We start from the raw sequence: 19,759 nt of genomic DNA, 5'->3' as shown, positions 1-19,759 counted from the left end.
CGGGGAGTCTATTCGCACACGGGCGCGGGGCGCGCCCGTGGATACGCGCGCCGGGCACACGCGGGGGACACCCAACGTCAGGAGCGATCGTCGTTCGCAGGTGTCCCCCACTGAAGGTCGGCGTGGCACCGGGGTGCTTTGGCCAATGACCAAACTTATACACACCAACGCCGGCTAACAGCAATGTCAAGGCCGAGTCGAGCTAGGAAAGGACCCAAGGAAGAGTCGGAGAACACGTGACACTGATGTCATCCATGGCGAGAAACGGAACACAATATAGCAGGGATCTCACAGACATGCAGAGGGCTCTCCCACACACAAAAACACAAACAGAGATCCCCTGCATAGCCTGAACAGGCCGTTGGGGCAAGTGCTCTTAGCGAGCACCTACGAAGGCCGACACGGCACACGAGAGGGTAAAAGGTCGTCAGCATCGTGCCTGGCTGAGTGGCATTGTTACACACATTACCAGGTACTCATTTGAGTCGACCTAGGAGAGGCCCAAGAATGGTTGAGATAATAGCCACTGGTGTTGGCCCTGAGTGGGATTCGAACTCGGTAGGCCGGGTTCATAGCCCAACGAGCGCACCACTGCACTTCCGCTCCCCATACCAAGACACACGCATCCATGCGCACACACACACACAAAAGCATATATACATGCAAGATGCACACACGCGTACAGCCGCAACACTTACACAGGTACCTATGCACACACGAAGACATCAAATTGCAGCCCACATTTTTCAGTGAACAAAATAATGAGATCGGTGCGGTGCTCATCTGACCAACTCGAAGTACAATGGGCATAATTGGCTCCATTGAAATGCAATATGAAGTGCTCATACAGGACCAGACATTGCATACGTACGTACGAGCGTGTGTGTGGCCGATTGTGGTGATGTAGCGGTTAGCGCGCTGCGCTACGAACCCGGCGACCCGAGTTCGATTCCCGATCACGGCCACAAGCACCAGTGACGATTATCTGATCCTGTGCCTCCCCTAGGTCGAATCAGCCTCAAATGAGTGCCTGGTGGGGTGTGTAAACATTGCCGCTTAGGGAGATAAAGGCGGCCAGGCGTGGTTCTGGCCACCCCACCCCCTCGTTTGCCACTGCGATGGCCTTCATGGATGCTCACGAACAGCACTTACTGATACATTCTGTGTGGCGATTGCAAAACCGTGCTACGATCCCGGCGACCTGGTTTTGCCTCCCAGCCCTGCACATTGGCGGTAATCATATCAAGTTGACCCTACCAGATAATCCAATCTCAGTCCGAGAGGCTTTTAAGAAGAAGCCGTGTGAAATATCCGACGGAAGACGAGCGCTAACCCAAAAGCTCGTTTGAGCAGTAGACAAATTAATTGCCTTTGACATTTATCCTGCAGTGCAGTTTCCTTCCCTCCCCCGCAGGACCCCCAAATATATTTCTGGTTAAAGAACTCCCCCCCCACCTCTCTCCTCGCCGCCTTTCCCCAATCACAACGCGAGTAACTTCCTTCTCATCCAGCGTCTCAAGGCTAAGGGCACTGTCAAATCAAAGCGGTCTTCCGACTCAAACCAACGCTGCGGAGTTGCTCCCACCTCCGCTACCGCCCCCCCCTACCCCCGATATAACGGTGGCAATTCCGCCACTGTTATATGACAGGTGTCAGTCCATCCACGGAACCACCACTGTTGACTTAACAGCCCACCACCACCCTCCTCCCGCGACTGGGGTTTGAACTCACGGCCAAGTCAATCGAAGGGTGGCAGCCCCCTCTTCCCCCCGCCCCCCACCTCTGTGGCTGGACACGCCACCGCGTTGCTTTTACGCCGGTCCACCCGAGTCGCACGCACGGCGGTGCCACGCCGGTGCCACGCCGGTGCCACGGCGGTGTTTGCTGCGTGGGCGCCGTTGCCAGGGCCTCTCGCGGCGCTGCCACCACCCCCCCCACCACCCCCCCGTGCGTTCTCGGAGCCGCTCGATGTAGGGAGCGACTTCCCTCCCCCCCCACCGCCTCTCCCGCCCCCCCCCCCGCCCGCCCCACGCGAGGGTCGAACCGCGAGGAGGCCGTAACACTCCGGTCCCCCGCGAGCGCGGCACGGCGGCACATTCCTCCTCCTCCTCCCAGTCCTCCTCGCTGCGGCGCCCGGGACGTCGCCCCCAGCGCAGCCGCCGCCACCGCCGTCACGCAACCCGTTCTTCTTCTTGTCGTACGGCTGCCGATGTAGACGCAAGAGCAACAGCTGCGATTTTCACATTCAGGGGGTCGAGCAAGATGGCCGCGCAGGGAGCAGCGGAGCGCATCGGCGTTGTTAGCGAGCGCCTATTGAGCACGGTCTCAGCGCACGAGGGGGAGGAGGAGAGGACAGCCACCACCGTGCCTTGCCACCTTTGCCTGCCCAGTGCGCAATGTTTTGTGGAAGAGTGACCCCGGGTTCTCTCTTGCACGCGGCACTTACCCCGGCCTCTTAAGGTTCTCACCTGATTCAACAAAATGAACCGAACTAAAACTGCCGATTAAATCGACGCCTGTAGCTGCCATGAAGTCACCTTCCTGTTTTTTTTAAAGAATGCACGCTCGCACTGTACCCCCGCATCGCTCACTGCCGCGAAAGTGGCTGCACATGTTTAGTAAACCCCAGTAGGTAAGGGGAGGCCAATTTAAAAACCAACACACAGAGATAAAAGACGAAGAAATGTTTCCACCTTCTACCCTCGCAGTGGAGAAATCTGGAACGTTCAGAAGGCGTGGAACGCTGACATTCATCACAAGGCTGTGCCGCTTCACGCACAAAAAGAGGCGCCGCTTCTTAGCGCGTCTGTACTGGCAGGGAAAGTCGTCTTAAGCGAGCACACCTATTAGGGCTGCCACAACAACACGCGCCGATGGCCGATGCGACCAGCGGCCGCTGTCGTCCTGCCGCCACTGCCTCTCCTGTGCACATGGTGACCACGGCGCTTTTCAGGCGCGTGCTTAAGGCCGAGCGGACCTAGCGGAGGCCCGTGGCACGCAGGTTCGGAGACCACCCTGCCCCGCTGATTTTGTTCATCGCAACCGGCAATCGAATTCGGGGGAGAGAACGCGAGGAGCGGAGATCGCAGGGAAAGAGAAAAAAAGAAAACTCCTCCCCCGCCCATATAGCCATAAAGACTGTTGGGGCGAGTGCCATTAGCGAGCACCTATTAAGGTTGCCCTAGGGGATGCCCAGGACAACAAGTTCCGGAAACACGTTGCCACCGATGCTGTCGCCATGGCTGGGAATGTATAACGCACGTCTGTAACTTTAGCTTTACAATTTTAAATTCTGATGCAATGTGAATCTCTGAATGATCGTAATGCTGCATTGATTCAACTCTTTTTGTAGTTCAGTGCAAATCCATGCACTGCCACTTCCTATTGCAGTGCACACAAAAATAAAGAATCCCACGTATAGCCTCTGACAGGCTATACGGTCGAGTGCTGTTAGAAAGCACCTCCGAAGAAGGGCAGCACAGCACTCGAGGAAAGTGGGTGGCCACCACTACACCCCCTTCGTCTCCCCAATGCCGATGGTTACACACTACACCAGGAAACTCATTGATGGCTAAGTCGACCCAGGGGAGGCCTTGCGCCGGTTTCAGATATCCGTCAGTGGTCTTGGGCGGGAATCGAACTCGGGTCACCGGGTTCGTGGTGCAGCACGCTTACCACGAGGCCACCATAGTGAACACACGCACGCACGCACGGACACACACGCACTCCGTGCCCAGGTGCTGGACAGCAGCCTGCTCAATCCAGTCCATAAGTTGAGCCCGCTTCTTGTTGCGTGCACAACTGACGCCAATATTATTTTTTTGTCAAGTCTGCCGCCAATGCCTAGCAACGAAGCGTTGTTCAAAGCGCACGCGGCATGCCCCGTTTGGTGCCCAGCCGCGCGCTGTGAGATCGTTCGATTGTTTCAGGTGGTGTATTTCGTCGCTTTTAACCCTAAACCCTTGCAATAGACAGCGCCTGTCCATACACTTCCAAGGGGGGGGGGGGGGGGGGCAAAAAACATGCGATATGCTATAAAAGAGTACGTCAAAAATAAGGATGCACGCTCGTCATTGTGAAACAGGTGGGTTTTTTTTGGCGTGTTTTAGTTTTTACAGTTCCACAAAGAATTATAACTTCGAAAAATTGAGGGAATGTTTTACGTTCAGAGTACAATTGTTCCAACGACTTGTACATTTGTAATGCTTTGCTGTGGCTGGTGTCTGCTGGCTGAGTGGCCCGACATTACCAAGCGCCATGCAGCTCAATGCACTTTGCTCGGGGAGATAAACCTCAAGCTGAACTATTACTTTAGTTGATCATTCGTTTAAAATACATGATCATCTTCATCATCATCGGCCACGAACGATCAATCCACTGTAGGATGAAGGACACCCCAAACCGCCACCACCTCTCACAGAATCCCGGCACATGACAATCAACAGAGCACCGGCACGCGGGTTGATTTCGTAGCTCCATCTCCTTGTCGGACGTCACCCTCTCTCTCTCCGAAGCATTCTACTCCTTGGCTGTCATCATCACCGTCGTCGTCACCATCGTCATCATCGTCACCGTCGTTGACCATTGTCATCACCATCACCACCATCATCACCGTCGTCATCATCGTCATCATCACCATCGTCATCATCACCGTCGTCCTCACCATCACCACCATCATCACCGTCGTCCTCACCATTACCACCATCATCACATCACTGTCGTCGTCACCATCGTCGTCATCATCGTCACCGTCATCATCACCATCGTCATCATCACCGTCGTCGTCACCATCACCACCATCATCACCGCCATCATCACCATCGTCATCACCATCGTCATCATCACCGTCGTCGCCACCATCACCACCATCATCACCGCCATCAACACCATCGTCATCATCATCGTCATCGTCATCATCACTGTCGTCGTCACCATCATCATCAGTCGTCACCATCACCGTCGTCACCATCATCACCATTGTCATCGTCATCACCATCGTCATCGTCATCACCATCGTCATCGTCATCACCATCGTCATCACCATCGTCATCATCGTCCCTTCTAGTGAGGGGTCCTACGCAGGCCCTCTTTTGTAATGCATGTCAAAAAATAATAAAAATTCTGCAGAGCCATTTGCTAATCCGCTGCAGGATGAAAGCAAACGATATGCAATTGATTATATCCCATCTAAAACCCTACTTTTAAAGAAAGTTTTTCCGAATCGGTTTCGCTCTACTGGACATCTGTGAAAATAGCTTCATAGCTCATCGGATTTCTCCAGGATGAATAAAGATTAAGATTTTCATACCTTTACTACTGGGTTCTTTCTCTAAGATCTTTCCTCTCTTTTCATTCATGGTGCCTTGAGATTTCTTGTAGAAGGTGCCTTTTGTAGTGGAAACTATAATTATTGTATTATTATTAACGTTACAATTATATTACTATATATATTTTTTATTTTACCAGGTAAAGCCCACTGGGCTGTATAGCTCTTTTTCAGAAGCGACCTGGTCACAATTGATAGCTCAACAAAGTGGCCTATCATGTGGAAATGTACATCGGCCAAATACTCTAAACGCATTATTCTAAATGTGGAGCAAAATACCGGAGGACACGGAGAAAAATCCACACAACTGTGAGGGGTGATACATGCAAACTCCAAGTATACAGGCATCACGGTCGGGATCGACCGTGATGCCTGTATACCTCCTGTACACCGGGCGAGGTAGTTCACATCTCGCCACCGCGGCGCGGACGGAGCCACAACTGGAACTGTAATGAACGAGACAGGACGGAGTGATGCGGTGAACGAAAGGAGTTCCTAAAGAAACAGGACGTCGATCATCGAATCGCGTCGCTACAGCGAGGATGGAACCCCGGAGCCTCCCCCTCGCCCGGTATGCTTTGCTAGGCAGCTCGTGGTAGTCCACAGCTCTTGTGCATGAGTCGGCTCACGAAGGCGCGCGTATTATCATTACTACTACCATCGTTAATGTTGGATGCGACACAATTGTTCATATGCTCCCATTGCAGCGTAGAATGCAGCAGCAGCACGACGCGCGGGCGACGTGATCGCTCGCGGAGTGAACGCACGGGCACACTCGCTCGTGCAGACTACCAGATTGTCATGCCACCCCCCGCCCGCCCTCCACCCCCCCATTTAAACGGGGATAACCTTTTCGAGATTTGATGTTGAGGCCGGGTACAAGCGGACGTCATTAGCCGCCGCTCGGAGCTAAGTTTCCACTGCCGAGGCTCGTGGACGCGCCGATCGAGCTTAGCTACCCGCCCCGTGGCACCAGCTAGCCGAGTGCGGTCCATGTTTGGTTGCACTACCGTTTCCGCACGGCCCAGGCAACAGCTTGCAGATTCGCCCCCTTGCTTTGCAAACAGTTACACAAGCCAACCTCAATATTTGGCCATTCTCCAATCACTTAAGACACACGCACACACGCACGCGCGAACGTACACATGCACACACTCGTGCTGAAGACTTTAAATCCCAACGGGACCACTTTTAGGACACAATATTTAGCAAAAAGAACCTCCAATAATAACTCTCCTCCAAAGCAGTCGGGTTTGCTGTGCAGTAATTAGCGAATACAACAAAGAAAATGACCGATGGGTTAGGGACACGGAAGGAGAGACTCGTCAAATGCACTGGCTTGGCCAGCTTGTAAAACACTTTGGCTCGGGCGTGTACGCGAGTACGGGAGAGAGCCATCGTAGTTGCTAGTGCCGCTATGACCAATCTGGTTTTCACCGTGGTGAATTCCCGACCGTGAGAAACGCGCGGGCAACACCGCCAGTGGCAATCCGTATTTGAAACCTCGCCTGGGATTCCTCCAGGTCAACTCGGCCTAAAATTCGTGATTTTGGTGCGGTGTTTCTGGCAACGCTCGGCAATATCGAGACGGAGGCAATCTGGGCGTGTCGGGTTCGAATGACATTTCGCTCCATCTGCTTGGGAGCTTCTTCAGAGACCAAGTAAGCTTCTGAAGAAGCTCCCGGTTCCTGCAGAAGCTGCCGTACGCAGAAGCTCTCTGATGCGTGTTCGGTACAACCCGCAAGCACGCAGGCGACTTCTCGGCAGCACAACCGCCAAAATCCTCCGCGGCACAACCGCAACAGCCTGGATGACAAAATTACCTCGGTCTCTGCTGTAATGGCATCATGTAGATTTTTCTGTTTTATTCTTACAAAAAAAAAATTCCCTCTCTGTTCCAGTCTATTATGTCAGGAGAGGCTTTACGAATGGTACGGGAAGTCTATAATATGTTTGACCAGTCTACCCCGGCCTGACATGAGCCCCCTCTCGATGACCTTATTTTGCTGGACGACAACGCGCTATTTGTTAACTTGCGGCCCGGCAGACATTTAAAAATTGTTCCGCATTACCTGTGGCACACGTATGGCTTAAGCCACTCTTCCGAACAGCCATGCGGTTCTCAAACAACCAACCAACCGAAAAATACACTGACGGTGACTTTTACACTTTTCCAGAGTCATGCAGAGCAGCACATGAAATGCCCTAAAGATGGTGGCATTTTTGAATGTCAAACTAGTCTTCATTCCCATTGTTTTTATGAGGTGGGGGGGGGGGGTGTCGGTGGGAGTGAATTGTGGGTGTGGAAATATTTGCATTTTTTTTTTACTGTGGCATTAATTTCCCCACTTCAGTAACGATTAGCGCGCTCTGCTACGTACGGTGCGAAACAAGTTCGACAATGTAGTCGGTCGCACCAAGTCAGAGAGCCGAGCCAAATAGCCGTCCGGAATCGGCAACAGGGGGCAGGGAACACACTGTATGGCCGAGCGAGAAGAGCGTGCTCCTCCAAATCAAGTTCCCAAAAGAAGCTCCGAGCAAGCCCCCAGCGAAACGTCGGACGTCACGCCAAACAACGCACTCGCGCGCACGGTACGACCCGTTAAAGGATAAAAAAAAGACATCGGAGCTTGTGTACCGGTGCGTGGCTGCAACAACCCAAGCGCCGGTACAGAATAACGTGATTGCACGTGGCCTCGTTATTTGCTAACCCTGCCACACGGCCGGGGAGGAGGTTCGTTCGGGAGCGGGAAGGCGGCCAGGTGCTTTCGGGGGGGGGGGGGGGGGGGGCGATTTGAGCCGGCGAAGGCAGCGCAGGGCCGGCTCCAGCGCGGTGCGATGTGGCGCGGGGATTCTTCAGCTTGCCGCGCCGGAACGTGATTATTTATAACCGTGAACATTTTTTTATTGCCCCCCCCCCACCACCTACCTGCCCCCCATCCCCATCAGCCTCAAATTGTGTGGGCCGCCCCCCTCCCCCCCCACCCCATTGCAAGCGAGCGACCTTTTGGCCCGTACGCAAAGCAATGAAAAATGTATTTAACACAAAAAAAAACCGTTGTAAAGGGGAGAAGAGGAAAAAAAAACCGGAGGCACTCACGCAGGCAGAATAATCCTACGGCACTCACTTAAACACCATCGCTTCCCGGAGTTTACAATCGGCACCAACAGAAACACAGTCGCACCAACAGCAGCACACAACACAGACCATCCTGTGGTTCACCTAGTCAGACTGTCGGGGGGGGGGGGGGCAGGATCTGTTTGCGAGTACCTATTCACAGCCAACGTGACAACGTGAGGAGGGTGGCGTGACCGTGCGTGCGTGCGTGTGTGTGTGTCCTGAATGTCAATGCCGATGACCGCGTGATAGGCCACGTGTGCTATCCATTGCTCGGCTGTGGTTACCCTGGGGAGGAAGTTCGTGTCACCCAAATATCACTGGCGTGGTGCGCAACACCCAGGAATCAATATCGTGTGACCGGCATCGCCGTGCAAGCGGCAAATGTGCACAACGCCTGTGGGGGGGGGGGGGGGAGGGTGGGGATGGGCAGATGCTGTCGGAACCCAGCCCTGGCTTCTCAATCCAGGCTTCTGCTTGCAACGAACGCGTGACGTCAGAGCCCCCTCGGGGGGGGGGGGGGGGTAGCAACAGAGTGGCGGGGGGCCTTGAACAGGCGCTCGCTAACAAGCGCACGGCTCCGCACTGCTCTCGGGGCGAGCGTGTGCACACACGACGGCACGTTCGGCCGTGAACGCTCGGTTTACTGTCACACGCGCTCGGCAGATTGCCATCGGTGCAGCGGGGGCCGTCCACGCGTGGAAAATGCGGATGGAAAAAAAAAACACAAACCAAGCCGCAAGCCCAGGCAAAAAAAACCTCCCAGATCGCATCAGCGCACGGCACAAACAAGGGCCTCGCCCGGCATGCCGAGCAGCGCAGGGCAGTGGCTTTCAGAGCGACGGTGAGAAAACGACGCACGGGTCGTGCGTCTCCCCCCTTCTCAAAGCAGGCGTCGCGGTGATGCTGCTCAGGCAGGACTCCCTGGGACAGTTTCCACGGCGGGGGCGTGGGAGGGGGAGGACGGTCTACCGGGCAGCCGCTGCCGCTGTTAGCTTCCGACAGAACGGTGGCTAGTGAATGGCTACAGGGGGACGGGTGAGCGGAGCTGACCCGCCGTCAGGGATTCGAACTCGTGAACGTCCGCTTGTGAGAAAGAGGGCCCTGACCGCAACTCCGCCACCTACAGCCGCGGTCGACATTCCCGCCCATCCGACTGCTTCCCTCGGGATCTGTGCGCGTGTGGCGTACGCGATGGCTTCACGTCTGCGTGGTCCAACGGGCCCTCGATTCCAAGGCAGTCGATTGCAAACATGCGCGCCTCTGTTATAACGATTCGGGGCCCTGCAGCCACCGGTGTTTGAAGATGAAGTTGTCAACAGCAACGGCTATAAATTCAGATATATTTTTTTTTAAAGCAGAACTTCAGTTCGAATATAACAATGCCCATGAGATTCCACCAAGCTGTCGTGTGGTCCCTTCACCGTCAGATCCTAAACAATTTGACAGTCGATAGCTGACCCCTAAGCTCCGCTCTTGCAGCATCCCACAATCTTGCTATCGGACCAGCCGTTGGTGGTCGATCTTTCCGGGGGCCCTATCCAAAGCCTGTCTCCATATCTGTGCTCCCCCCCCCCCTCATCGTGCGCACACACCTCCCACCCATCCATGACCTCCTCTATTTTGGACTTCCAAAGTAGCTTCACCCCATCCTCGCCAAGAGATTCCTCGCATTGTCTAAATAAACCCGATGAACTTCAACGAGCGAATGTTTTATTTTAAACGATCCCCGGTGTCATCGCTCGCACGCCTCGGCGCCGACGCCGCTGCGGAATTTTGCAACCCGCCTGCCCGTTCGGCGACCCTTTGCAGGTGACGTAACTTCAACACGCACGCACGCAGCGACACGCTCGCCGGGCCAGGGAACAAAACAGGAGCGCCGCGGAAACACAAAAAGAAGCGTCGATGATTTCTCAGACGCATCACCCAACCTGCACCTTTTGTTCCGGGGAAATTAGTTGCCAATAACCCCATTGGGAGTCTGAGCAAACCGTAGAGTATGCACTAGGTTGCCTCCTTAAAGCAACATTCTCAAAAGCAATTAAGCATGGGTGCGAATGGGGACCCTTCTGCGCAGTTAATGCGATACAATGATCACACAGGCTGGGCAGAGAGCGAGGATTTATATCCCGAAAAGTCAAACGGGTCTGCTCTTGAAATCATGAGCACTGTTGTTATAAATCATAAGAACAATGATGAGCATCACAAATGCTTGAGCAATCACTGGTAGAAATCGCATGGCCTAAAATCGGGTAACGGAAATTCCATATTCCTCTGGTGGGGCCCAGTCTCCCTTTCTTACACCCACACTTCTGACTCTCCGCAACGCTGGACTCATTTTTTCACTTGCAGCCAAATGAACCTCTGACCGCGATTGGAACTCGAGAGCTTCCGACTGCAAGTCAAGCGATGTAACCACAGCGCCACAGGACAAGATATCAAGATAGCGAGATGTACAGCAGATATATGTACACAAAAATGAGAAAACAAAAAGATCTGGGGAATCGCGCGTAGCTTGCGTCATACCTGCAGAGCGCACTCCCACCACGCGGTGCGCCAGCTCCCGCTGGATCTGCTGCTGGAGCTGCTGATGCAGTGCATGCTGGGAAGGCACCGGAGTGGCGGCAGCAGCAGCAACAGCTGGAGGAGGAAGGGGGGCGGCAGTGGCCGGAGAAGAAGACGAGGAGGTGGCGGCGGGGGATGAAGACGGCGAAGAGGAGTGGGCGGAAGGGGAGGATGCGGGCGAGGGCACGGGGGTGGCGAGGCCCTGGCCGGACACTCCCGTGCCGTTCGCGTTGCCCCCCACGGACGTGGCGGCCGCCTGAGCGTGGCGGTGGAGGTGCTGCAGGGAGGGAGGCATGCCCTGGTAGTGGCGAGTGGCGCTCAGCAGGTCGTTGAGGATGTGCAGGATGGTGTTGATGTCCCGACGAGGTTTGCCCAAGCTGTCCTGACAGTTGGGGTGCAGCGTGCCTGAGCGCCGCAGAGAGAGACCAGAGCAAAATCAATTTCAATCAATGCAATGTTGATATCATCACGCCTTGCCACCGAGCCTTCCTTCTGCCAGATCAACCCGGCTGATGCAAGCTTGACACCAACCCTCCAAGTTTTTGCTCTAGGTGCGTCACCGCCACCGTCAGGCGTTTAAGTCTTCACCTTGGTCGCCGACCACCGGGAGTCATTCCAATGCCCGTGTCGGTGACCCAGCCCTCGTCTTCCATCCTGACCGCGTGTCCCACCCTAACCACGTGTCCAAATCCCCCAGGTGCTTGCCCTGTACTTTTGCCGAGAAGCCAGATGCTTCTTTTCCATTTGATTTGTTCAGAGATGTAACAAACAAGAAGGTTAATCCTGTCCCACAGACCCATGCATCAACACCACACATTCACCTCTACGCTACACGTAGAGTGGTTTACGAAATCCATCGAAAACCTGCCCTGACGCAACGCACCTCTCAACCTGCTCAAAACCACTTGTACTACGCGCATGAGTAGCGTAACAGACAAAGCTTTGCGATTAATCGACAGCCTCTCTGTATACGCACATCTTTGATCAAGAAACACAAATTTTTGAAATGCCTGACACTTGATTGGCCATTTTCTTATTTAAAATACACTTATTGCTTACGACACACCGAGCCATCAGCAGTTATTGATTGGTGGCCCGGTGAACCAGATGTGTAAATTCCACGAGCAGATGGGCGAAGACCGGTCTGCACTCTACACCTCCCTTGAAGCGGAACCAATATCATTTGCCCTCGAAGGATGCCGAGCCGAGTCGGCCACCGAACAGGAGTTGAACTACCAACTTTCTGATTGCGAGTTGCACACACGCTCTGCCACGACAACTATCGGGCATATTCGATCAAGTCAACAAAATAATCGAGAGAACAATCAACAGCAGGATTTAAGCAATCACTTCTCGCCTCTCCAACAATAACACCGAAACGAAAATATAAACGGCCGCAATCTCTGTGGTCAGTGCCCCAAGATGGGGACCCTCGCCCGAAAACAAAATAAAGGAGAGAGAGAGAGAGCGGCCGTTTGCCACCGTTCAGCCTATTTTTAGAAACGGCCAGTTTTCCAACCGCATCCCCAAACCGCGGTGGTCAAATCTGCAAATCCTCGGCCACTTGGCGCTCGCCGGTACTCGGCGCGGCGGGGATACGACGACACGAAAACACTGCGCCGGTGGTAGCGTTGGTCGCGACGATACCTGTAAGGTGAACGCCGGATTGGCGTGATCGAGCTGCGTCCGAAGAACGTGTTTGTGTACGTGTGTGTGTACGGGGAGCAGTAGTGGTGGTTAGCGCGCTGGGCTACGAACCCTGGCGACCTGCGTTCAATTTCCACTCGTGGCCAACAGCAGTGACGATTATTTGAGCCGGTCATGGGCCTCGCCTAGGCCGACTCAGCCACAAATAAGTAGCTAGTGTGGCGCGCAAACATCGCCACTGGGAGACAAAGGTGGCCGGGCATGGTTGCTGGCCACCCACCCCCTCGTGTGCCGTGCCGGCCTTCATAGGTGCTGCTCGCTAACAGCACTTGCCCCAGCAGTCTGTCAAGGCTACATGGGGGAGCTTTGTCTTTGTCTCCTCGCCGCCGTGCGGTGGTGGAAACGAGCGCCTTCGTCTGTCGGCCGCTCGGGGGGGGACTGGCAAAGGTTTCAAGTGACAGAAAAGCAAAGTCTACAAAACTTTACAAACATGCCCGCTGCTGCAGGGGCTCTGTGCGCTTAGGCAATTCCTTATCTAAACGGCAAACAGCGCTGCTAATGCGAGAGAAGGCTGCCCCCTCTCACTCAAGACCCGAGCCTCGAGTCTCTTGGGCCCCCCCCCCCGCCAAGAAATGTTTGTGCAAACAAGTTCGGTGGCGAGCTCGCATCAGGAAATGTGCACACGGGCGAGGGAGGCGGCATGACACTAAAATGTTTTTTTTTCCATTAAATTTCCTTGGCTTTCCGAGGCCTCGACGGGCCCTCACCTGGTTCAAATAAAGGTCCGTTTGTTCGAGCAGAAATCCCACTGTGTCGGTTTCTTTTTGAACACAAGTACCCTTGAATACAACTACAAAAAAATAGTTTGCATGTTCACCACAAGCACGTGCGGTTCATGCATGCACGATTCCTTGCAAGAGGTGTCTGTTTGTTGTTTGAACATCTTAACACCTGCTGTTTTATTGCCAGGAAGGGTAAAAAGCGACTCTTTTTCAACGGTTTTACTTGATTCCTGTGTCGTGGTCAAATCTTGTAATCAAAAGTTAGTCTACTTCCCGTTGTCCAATCAATTCCACATTTTGTACACGTACTCAGATCCGGTGACAATGCATGCCTGTATCAAAATCGGCATCAATTAATCAACGAATTCGCTACTTTAAAGCAATTAACATTTTGTATGGACGCCTTATTATTTATATATATTTGTGCAGGTAAAAAACGCCGCGGTCCCTAAACTCTCCAATCGCCTCGCCCAAGAAGCAGGCGCCACGTGTCTCAGGCGCGCACGCTCCGTGTCAACGAGTTACAGAAGTAATACATGTATTCATGTAAGTGTTTATGTGGGAGCAGGTGCCGCATCATTGACGTCCTCCTCGACCGCGAGTTAAACGAAGTTGTTAATAAAACCGTTGTTTAAAAAAAAAAAACTTTTTTCAAGGAGTTTATTTTCTCATACTTTGATACCGGCAAAAAAGGTCCCACAAGGATCCTCCTTGTAATGTTATGAAAACACGTGGGTGCGTGCGTGCGCGAGTTCGATTCCCGCTAGCAACATCAGTGATTATCTGAACTGGTCCTGGGGCCTGCCCGAGGTTGGCTCAGCCTCAAGTGAGTACCTGGTGTGGTGTGTAAACATCGCCACTGGCGAGACAAGGTGCTGGCATGGGCGGAGTTTGTGGGGAAGGGGGGGCGCACGGGGGGGGGGGGGGGGCGCACGGGGGGGCGCACGGGGGGGGGGCGCACGGGGGGGGGGGCGCGGCAAGGCAACGCCCCGTCCAAACTGGACACATTAATTCATTGTCAGTAGTTTACAATTCAGATTCAAAAATAAATTAATGATATGCACCCGCGATTCCTAGTATGAGAGACAAAGCAAACCCTGGGCTCTGCCTCCCCCCAAATATAGAAGTCAAACTCCGCCTATGGGTGCTGGGCACACCACCACCCACCCCTCGTGCGTCTCTCGTTGCAGCCTGCGTAGGTGCTCGCAAACAGAACAGAGGCGATATACGGGATGGTCAGTCTTTGTGCGTTTGGTGGGCGGTTGCAGAAGCAAAAAACATTCTGGCATTGGACGTGGTTTTTACTTGACAAGTGCTGGGCCTCTCTGGCTTTTGTTGTTGAGGCAATTAGGTTGGGTTTGTGATGAATATGTTGGCACAATAATGACCTGCTCTTGTGAGTGATGTCACAGGGTCTTTATTGTTCCCTTTCCAGCAAAGAAATTGATGCACTCATCTGGTGTGACTGGTAGGCACAACAGGCAGCCAAAATTGCAATCATATGGGATAATTAATCTGACATTTTGCACATATTCTTTACTCGTATAACGAATTAATGAGTATATAATGGGGGTTTGTTAAAGCATCAACAACGGACCTTACGGATGGATAAACACAATACCCCGAGCTCCGATAGAAATTCCAGATTATTGCGTTGAGCATCAGAGCCTTCTTAAACGATGACGACTGTTGATCTACCGCAAAACGTAACTCACTTTTATTTACACCAATGGGGTGTGGACCAGTCGACTCTCAGCTGGTATTTTAAAGCTTGCAAACTTTCAAATCGGAAGCAAAGCCCTCTGAGTGGCAGGGCCACTCTGCTGGACTGTGGCATATCGCCTATCTTATAGGGTTTGTAGATTACTCAGATGTGAACAAAAAAAATCCCTTCAGAATAATGGTAAAACTGTTTTACACGACAGTATATTTATTTCAAAATGACTAAATAAAGGACTCTCAAGTGTCCAGCTGATAGTGAATGACAAAAAAAAACAGCCTCGGGAGGAGTGTGGGCAGCTTCACTAGACCGCTTTCTCAGGAACCACAAAAAACGCTCGTTGTTGAAATGTTGGGGTGGGGGGGGCGTGCGGGCTTGCTCCTGGTTTATTATCGTTGTCGACCGAGCCGGGACACCTCAAGACCACAATTGTTCCAGCGAGAGACTGTGGACAAAAGGGAGTGCTGTCATCCGCGGCTCACGAGAAGCGGAACACGAGGGTTGTGCCGAGTCTGGAGCACAAAGCACAGACGGGGGAGGAGGCTGCAGAGTAAGATGAGATGCCCGCCGTGAAGACAGGCGAGTTGCAGGCATTCAACCGGGCAGGAAATATTCTTGGCCGATCTTTTAGCACGTTGCGGAGGTTACCAAACCCGAACGTAAGAGGCGCAGAAAGGTCTAAAATAAGAGTAATTCCACCTGCGCCACTGACCTTGTCCATTTCCTCATGGAAGGGAAAGCGGCTTTTGTTGAAGAAACGCAGGCAGCAGCGATAATGATGATGTGTTAATCACCCCATCCACTCGTAGACAATGGTACGGATTCCTGTCATTATATTAAGACTCCTGTCGATACAGGAAGCGACAAATACCGCACACCTTGAAAAACACAGGGAGTTTTTTTTGCGGTTGTTCAAAGTCTCAAATTAAATAGCGGTGCAGGAAACTACCAGATACATCTTTTTTTCAATTCGTACTTCTCGAAAGGTCTGCCCAGTTGTGAGTGTTTACAAGAGTTAATGAACTGCTAATCCCAGCTCTCTCCCTTGCAAAACAAGACTTTGTCCCGATGGCTCCTCACCTGGTTCCAAATAAAGGTAATCCGGTTGATTGATTGGTTAGTTTTCTTGCACAACAGTGGCTGCGGCATTTCTTTCATGCTTTTTCTCTTTTATGAGCAAATTTGCACTGGGGCAGAGCACTTAGCTCACAATCGGGGTTGGGAGGGGGGAGGTCACGAGTTCAACTCTAGGACAGGGATCGCGTGTTAACCGTTATCTTCCTTCCAAAAGGTGTTTATTTGTTTAGCTATAAACTAATCCCCGCCATGAGAATGCGGAATATCGTCAACCAGCACTGGGTCACCCCTGTGGAGGATACAAATTTGGGAAAACGGGAGAAACCTTGACTTTCTGTTGCACACCACCACGCCCGATTCCCCTGTCCAGACCAATGAAACAAAACATTTCATCCCCCCTTCCTCCGCCGCCTCCTCCTCCTCCTTCCTCGACATTACGACTCAATCCGATTGGCTCCACTGATTGTCACAGGTCACAAACGGTGGCACGGGATTGGCCGCACGCCTCCGGCCTCGGTCAGCGTTGTTGACGGGACGCACAGGAGGCAGCTGCCAAAGCTTTTGTTTGTTTGGACTTCATCCCCCCCCCCCCACCGTCTCATTTTGTTGATGGACCTGCCCCCCCCCCCCTCTGCAGGCATTGTTTATGCATCCCACTGCTAATTCTGCAAGGCACGAGAGAGCGCCCCCCCCGCCCCCCCCGTTCCCGAGGCCCTGATCGCACCGCCCTTCGAGGAGTGCAGTCACCAGCGCCGCAGAAACAAGTTGACATTGTCACATTGGTAACGCATGATTTCGGGAAAAGAAAAAAAAACCTTTATCAGCCCAATGCAGGCATTGCTGTTTTAAATTAAACAAATTAATGTGTGTATGCATATATATACACACACACACACCGACACCCACGCACACCAATGCTGGGAGTAGTGGTGCAGTGGGTCACGCACTGCGCTACGAACCCAGCGTACCAAGTTTGATTCCCAGCAAAGATTGGTGGTGAGCGACATGTGAACCCACCGTGGACCTACCCCTAGGTTGACTCAACCTGAAATGTGTATCTGGTGCTAAGACTAAACATCAGCACTGGGCAGACCGAGGCTGCTGGGCTCAGTTCCGGCCACACCACTCCCTCTTCTTCCGAGCCGCCCTTCATAGGCGCTCACTAACAGCACGCTCCGTGGTTACAATGGTGAGCAGTAGCTACGCTATGATCCCAGTGGACTTAGCTTCTGGACAAACACAACATTAGTGGCAAGTAGTATCTGTACCAATCCTGGGCTCCCCCCAACCTCTCGGACAACTCGGCCAGAATGAGTCGATGGGTGCTGTGTGCACATATCAGCACAAGGCTTGCTCGTGCCATGCCGCAGACCTTACCTACAACATCTGCCTACAGGAGAAGGCCTCAAAAAGGGAATTTAAGGTGAGAATTTGCAAGCGGCGGTGGAAAAAAAAGAACTCGACTACTATGAGCAAGCAACGCCCAGGTTGGAACTCCCGCAGCTGATCCTAGCTGGGGACTTTCGGAAAAATTTCAGTTTTTCTTGCGGCTCACAGCGTGCAGCGCTGGACTCGCGAAAAACAATGGACGTTACCCCCCCCCCCCTCGCGTACCGAGGCTAATTTCCAAGCAACTCCACCCTCGAAACGAAGCGCAGCAACAAAAGAGCGGGCGGCGTCCCCCCCCCCCCCCCCCGGCGAACGCGAAGACGCGAGGGGAGGGGGCGTGGCCGACCCTCTGCCGCCGCGGGACGGTCGGCGCGGCCGGCCACGTGCGGCGCGAAAGAAGTTCACCGCACGTACGTACGGGAAACACTACGCAGTGCCCTCACACCAGCGGTCAGACGGGCGAGGTCACTGGGCGTGTTGTAGGCCGTCGCTGAAGACTACACTTGTTTCGCCCGGCCGACACTTCCCATGTATGACCAGTGGACCTTTGGACTTTTGTAAGTGTTTCTTTTTCTGAACTTCGTGCATGGCGCACTGAGATCTGTGGATGAATTGCGCCTAATAAATGTAATATATGATTGCTATCACGTGCACCGTCAGCGTGATGCTACTCTGCCCCTCACGACGTTACAAAATCGATTTTACAGCTCCGAGTAAGGTACAGATGGAGGTACAGGGTAAGGTACAGAGATTTCGCACATCGGCCCGCAGTGTAACTTCCAAGGTAGTTCTGCAAGTTGTGCCGCGTTTGGCGCGGCTGGGAACACGGCGATGCAGAGGGTGCGGTTTGGTTGATCCCCATTGAAAGGCTCTCCCCAACCTGCAGGGCCGATGAGGTACCACGTGGTGAGCACAGGACAGCAAATTGGATGTTGAACTATCTGCGTGGACGTTTCTTTCGTCGGCCGTTCCCCCCCTCTCCCCTCCCTTCTTCGCGAGTATTTTCTCCAGGCCACCACGTGAGTAAAACAAAGCTCAAGGCCAAAAATCACAAAGAGGGCCTTGCTGAGAAGTACATCTTGAGGCTCGGCGAGGCGTCGTCAAGCACATATTTAAACATTAAGAGTCTCGCTGGGATGTTTGTCCATTTCTTTTGTAATGAGCGTTTTGAATCATGAAGAACAAAAAAAAAACCCCGTCACTGTGCGTACGAAGGGAAAGGCATTGAAAAAAATCCCCACAAAAGGGTAACCAGCCCACTTGCTGTGCTGCCTTCCGTTGCCAGTACCACCCTCACACATCTCTGCTCGATCCACAAAAACCCCACGCTGGCAACACGCCGCTGCCGTGCTACAAGCGTGCAAACGCTGCCACACGCGTGGAAAGCGCCGACCCCTGACCTACAAGACACCGTCACTCTCACACGGTCGGGGCGGTGGTGGGGGGACGGGGCTCGAACGCAGGCTTGGGCGGACTCGGCGGGGACGGGCGGAAAGCGCGGGGCCACTCGGGCCGCTCTCGAATCGCACGAAGCACACACTTCACCGGCGGAACATTTAACAGCGGGCCCACTTCTCCGCTTACCTCTGACGATCAAGCGTGAGCGCGCCGTTCAGCTCGAGGGCTCAAGCGCGCCGACCGCGGGACGATTTAGCGCCGAACTCCAATCACTTTCCGCCACTTTTTGATGGTCGAAAAGCAAACAACTGACATATGCGTGGAATGATTTGACTGCCCTTTGTTTTGCTTGGAGAGTGAGAGGGCCCCCCCATTAGGAGCAACCGTCTCTTTTGGAAGGGCGACCTCGGAGACCACTGGGTATTTTAACGAGTAATTTATTTCAACTTGCAACGTGCCGCCACCGCTGCAGAGTATCCGCTCGCTCTCGAAGACAGACAACGACTCAGAGGCGCGAGGAGGAACCACAGACAGGCGGGCAAGCCGGCGCTACCAACAAATGCCCGAGCTCCACGATCCTCTAAATGTCAAGGTGTTATCGGCCAATTAATGGGTGCTTACAGGCGAGAAGAACGGAACAGACGGAGTACACATTTTTGCAGTACCACCTTCTCCCGCCTGTAGACTCCAAAAGCCTAGATAAAGGGGCTGTGTCTCTGGCACACAATGGGCGACTC

General features: G+C 53.4%; 1 protein-coding gene across 2 annotated transcripts in view; it reads right to left on the bottom strand.

Annotated features, from left to right (window-relative positions):
* MIDN (midnolin) overlaps positions 1 to 19,759 on the bottom strand; it is a 118,582-nt gene that overhangs the window by 24,132 nt on the left and 74,691 nt on the right. For both annotated transcript variants that reach the window (XM_032970658.2, XM_032970659.2), the window contains exon 6: positions 10,971 to 11,414. In XM_032970658.2, coding sequence (XP_032826549.2) covers positions 10,971 to 11,414 — 444 coding nt within the window. The remainder of the gene's footprint in view (positions 1 to 10,970; positions 11,415 to 19,759) is intronic.

This window comes from Petromyzon marinus, chromosome 44 (genome assembly GCF_048934315.1).
Source record: "Petromyzon marinus isolate PM22_M1 ecotype Great Lakes invasive population chromosome 44, UKy_Petmar_22M1.pri1.0, whole genome shotgun sequence".
Lineage (NCBI taxonomy): Eukaryota > Metazoa > Chordata > Hyperoartia > Petromyzontiformes > Petromyzontidae > Petromyzon > Petromyzon marinus.
The sequence above is the reverse complement of the archived record's forward strand: the minus strand, read 5'-3'. Positions and strand labels throughout refer to the sequence as shown.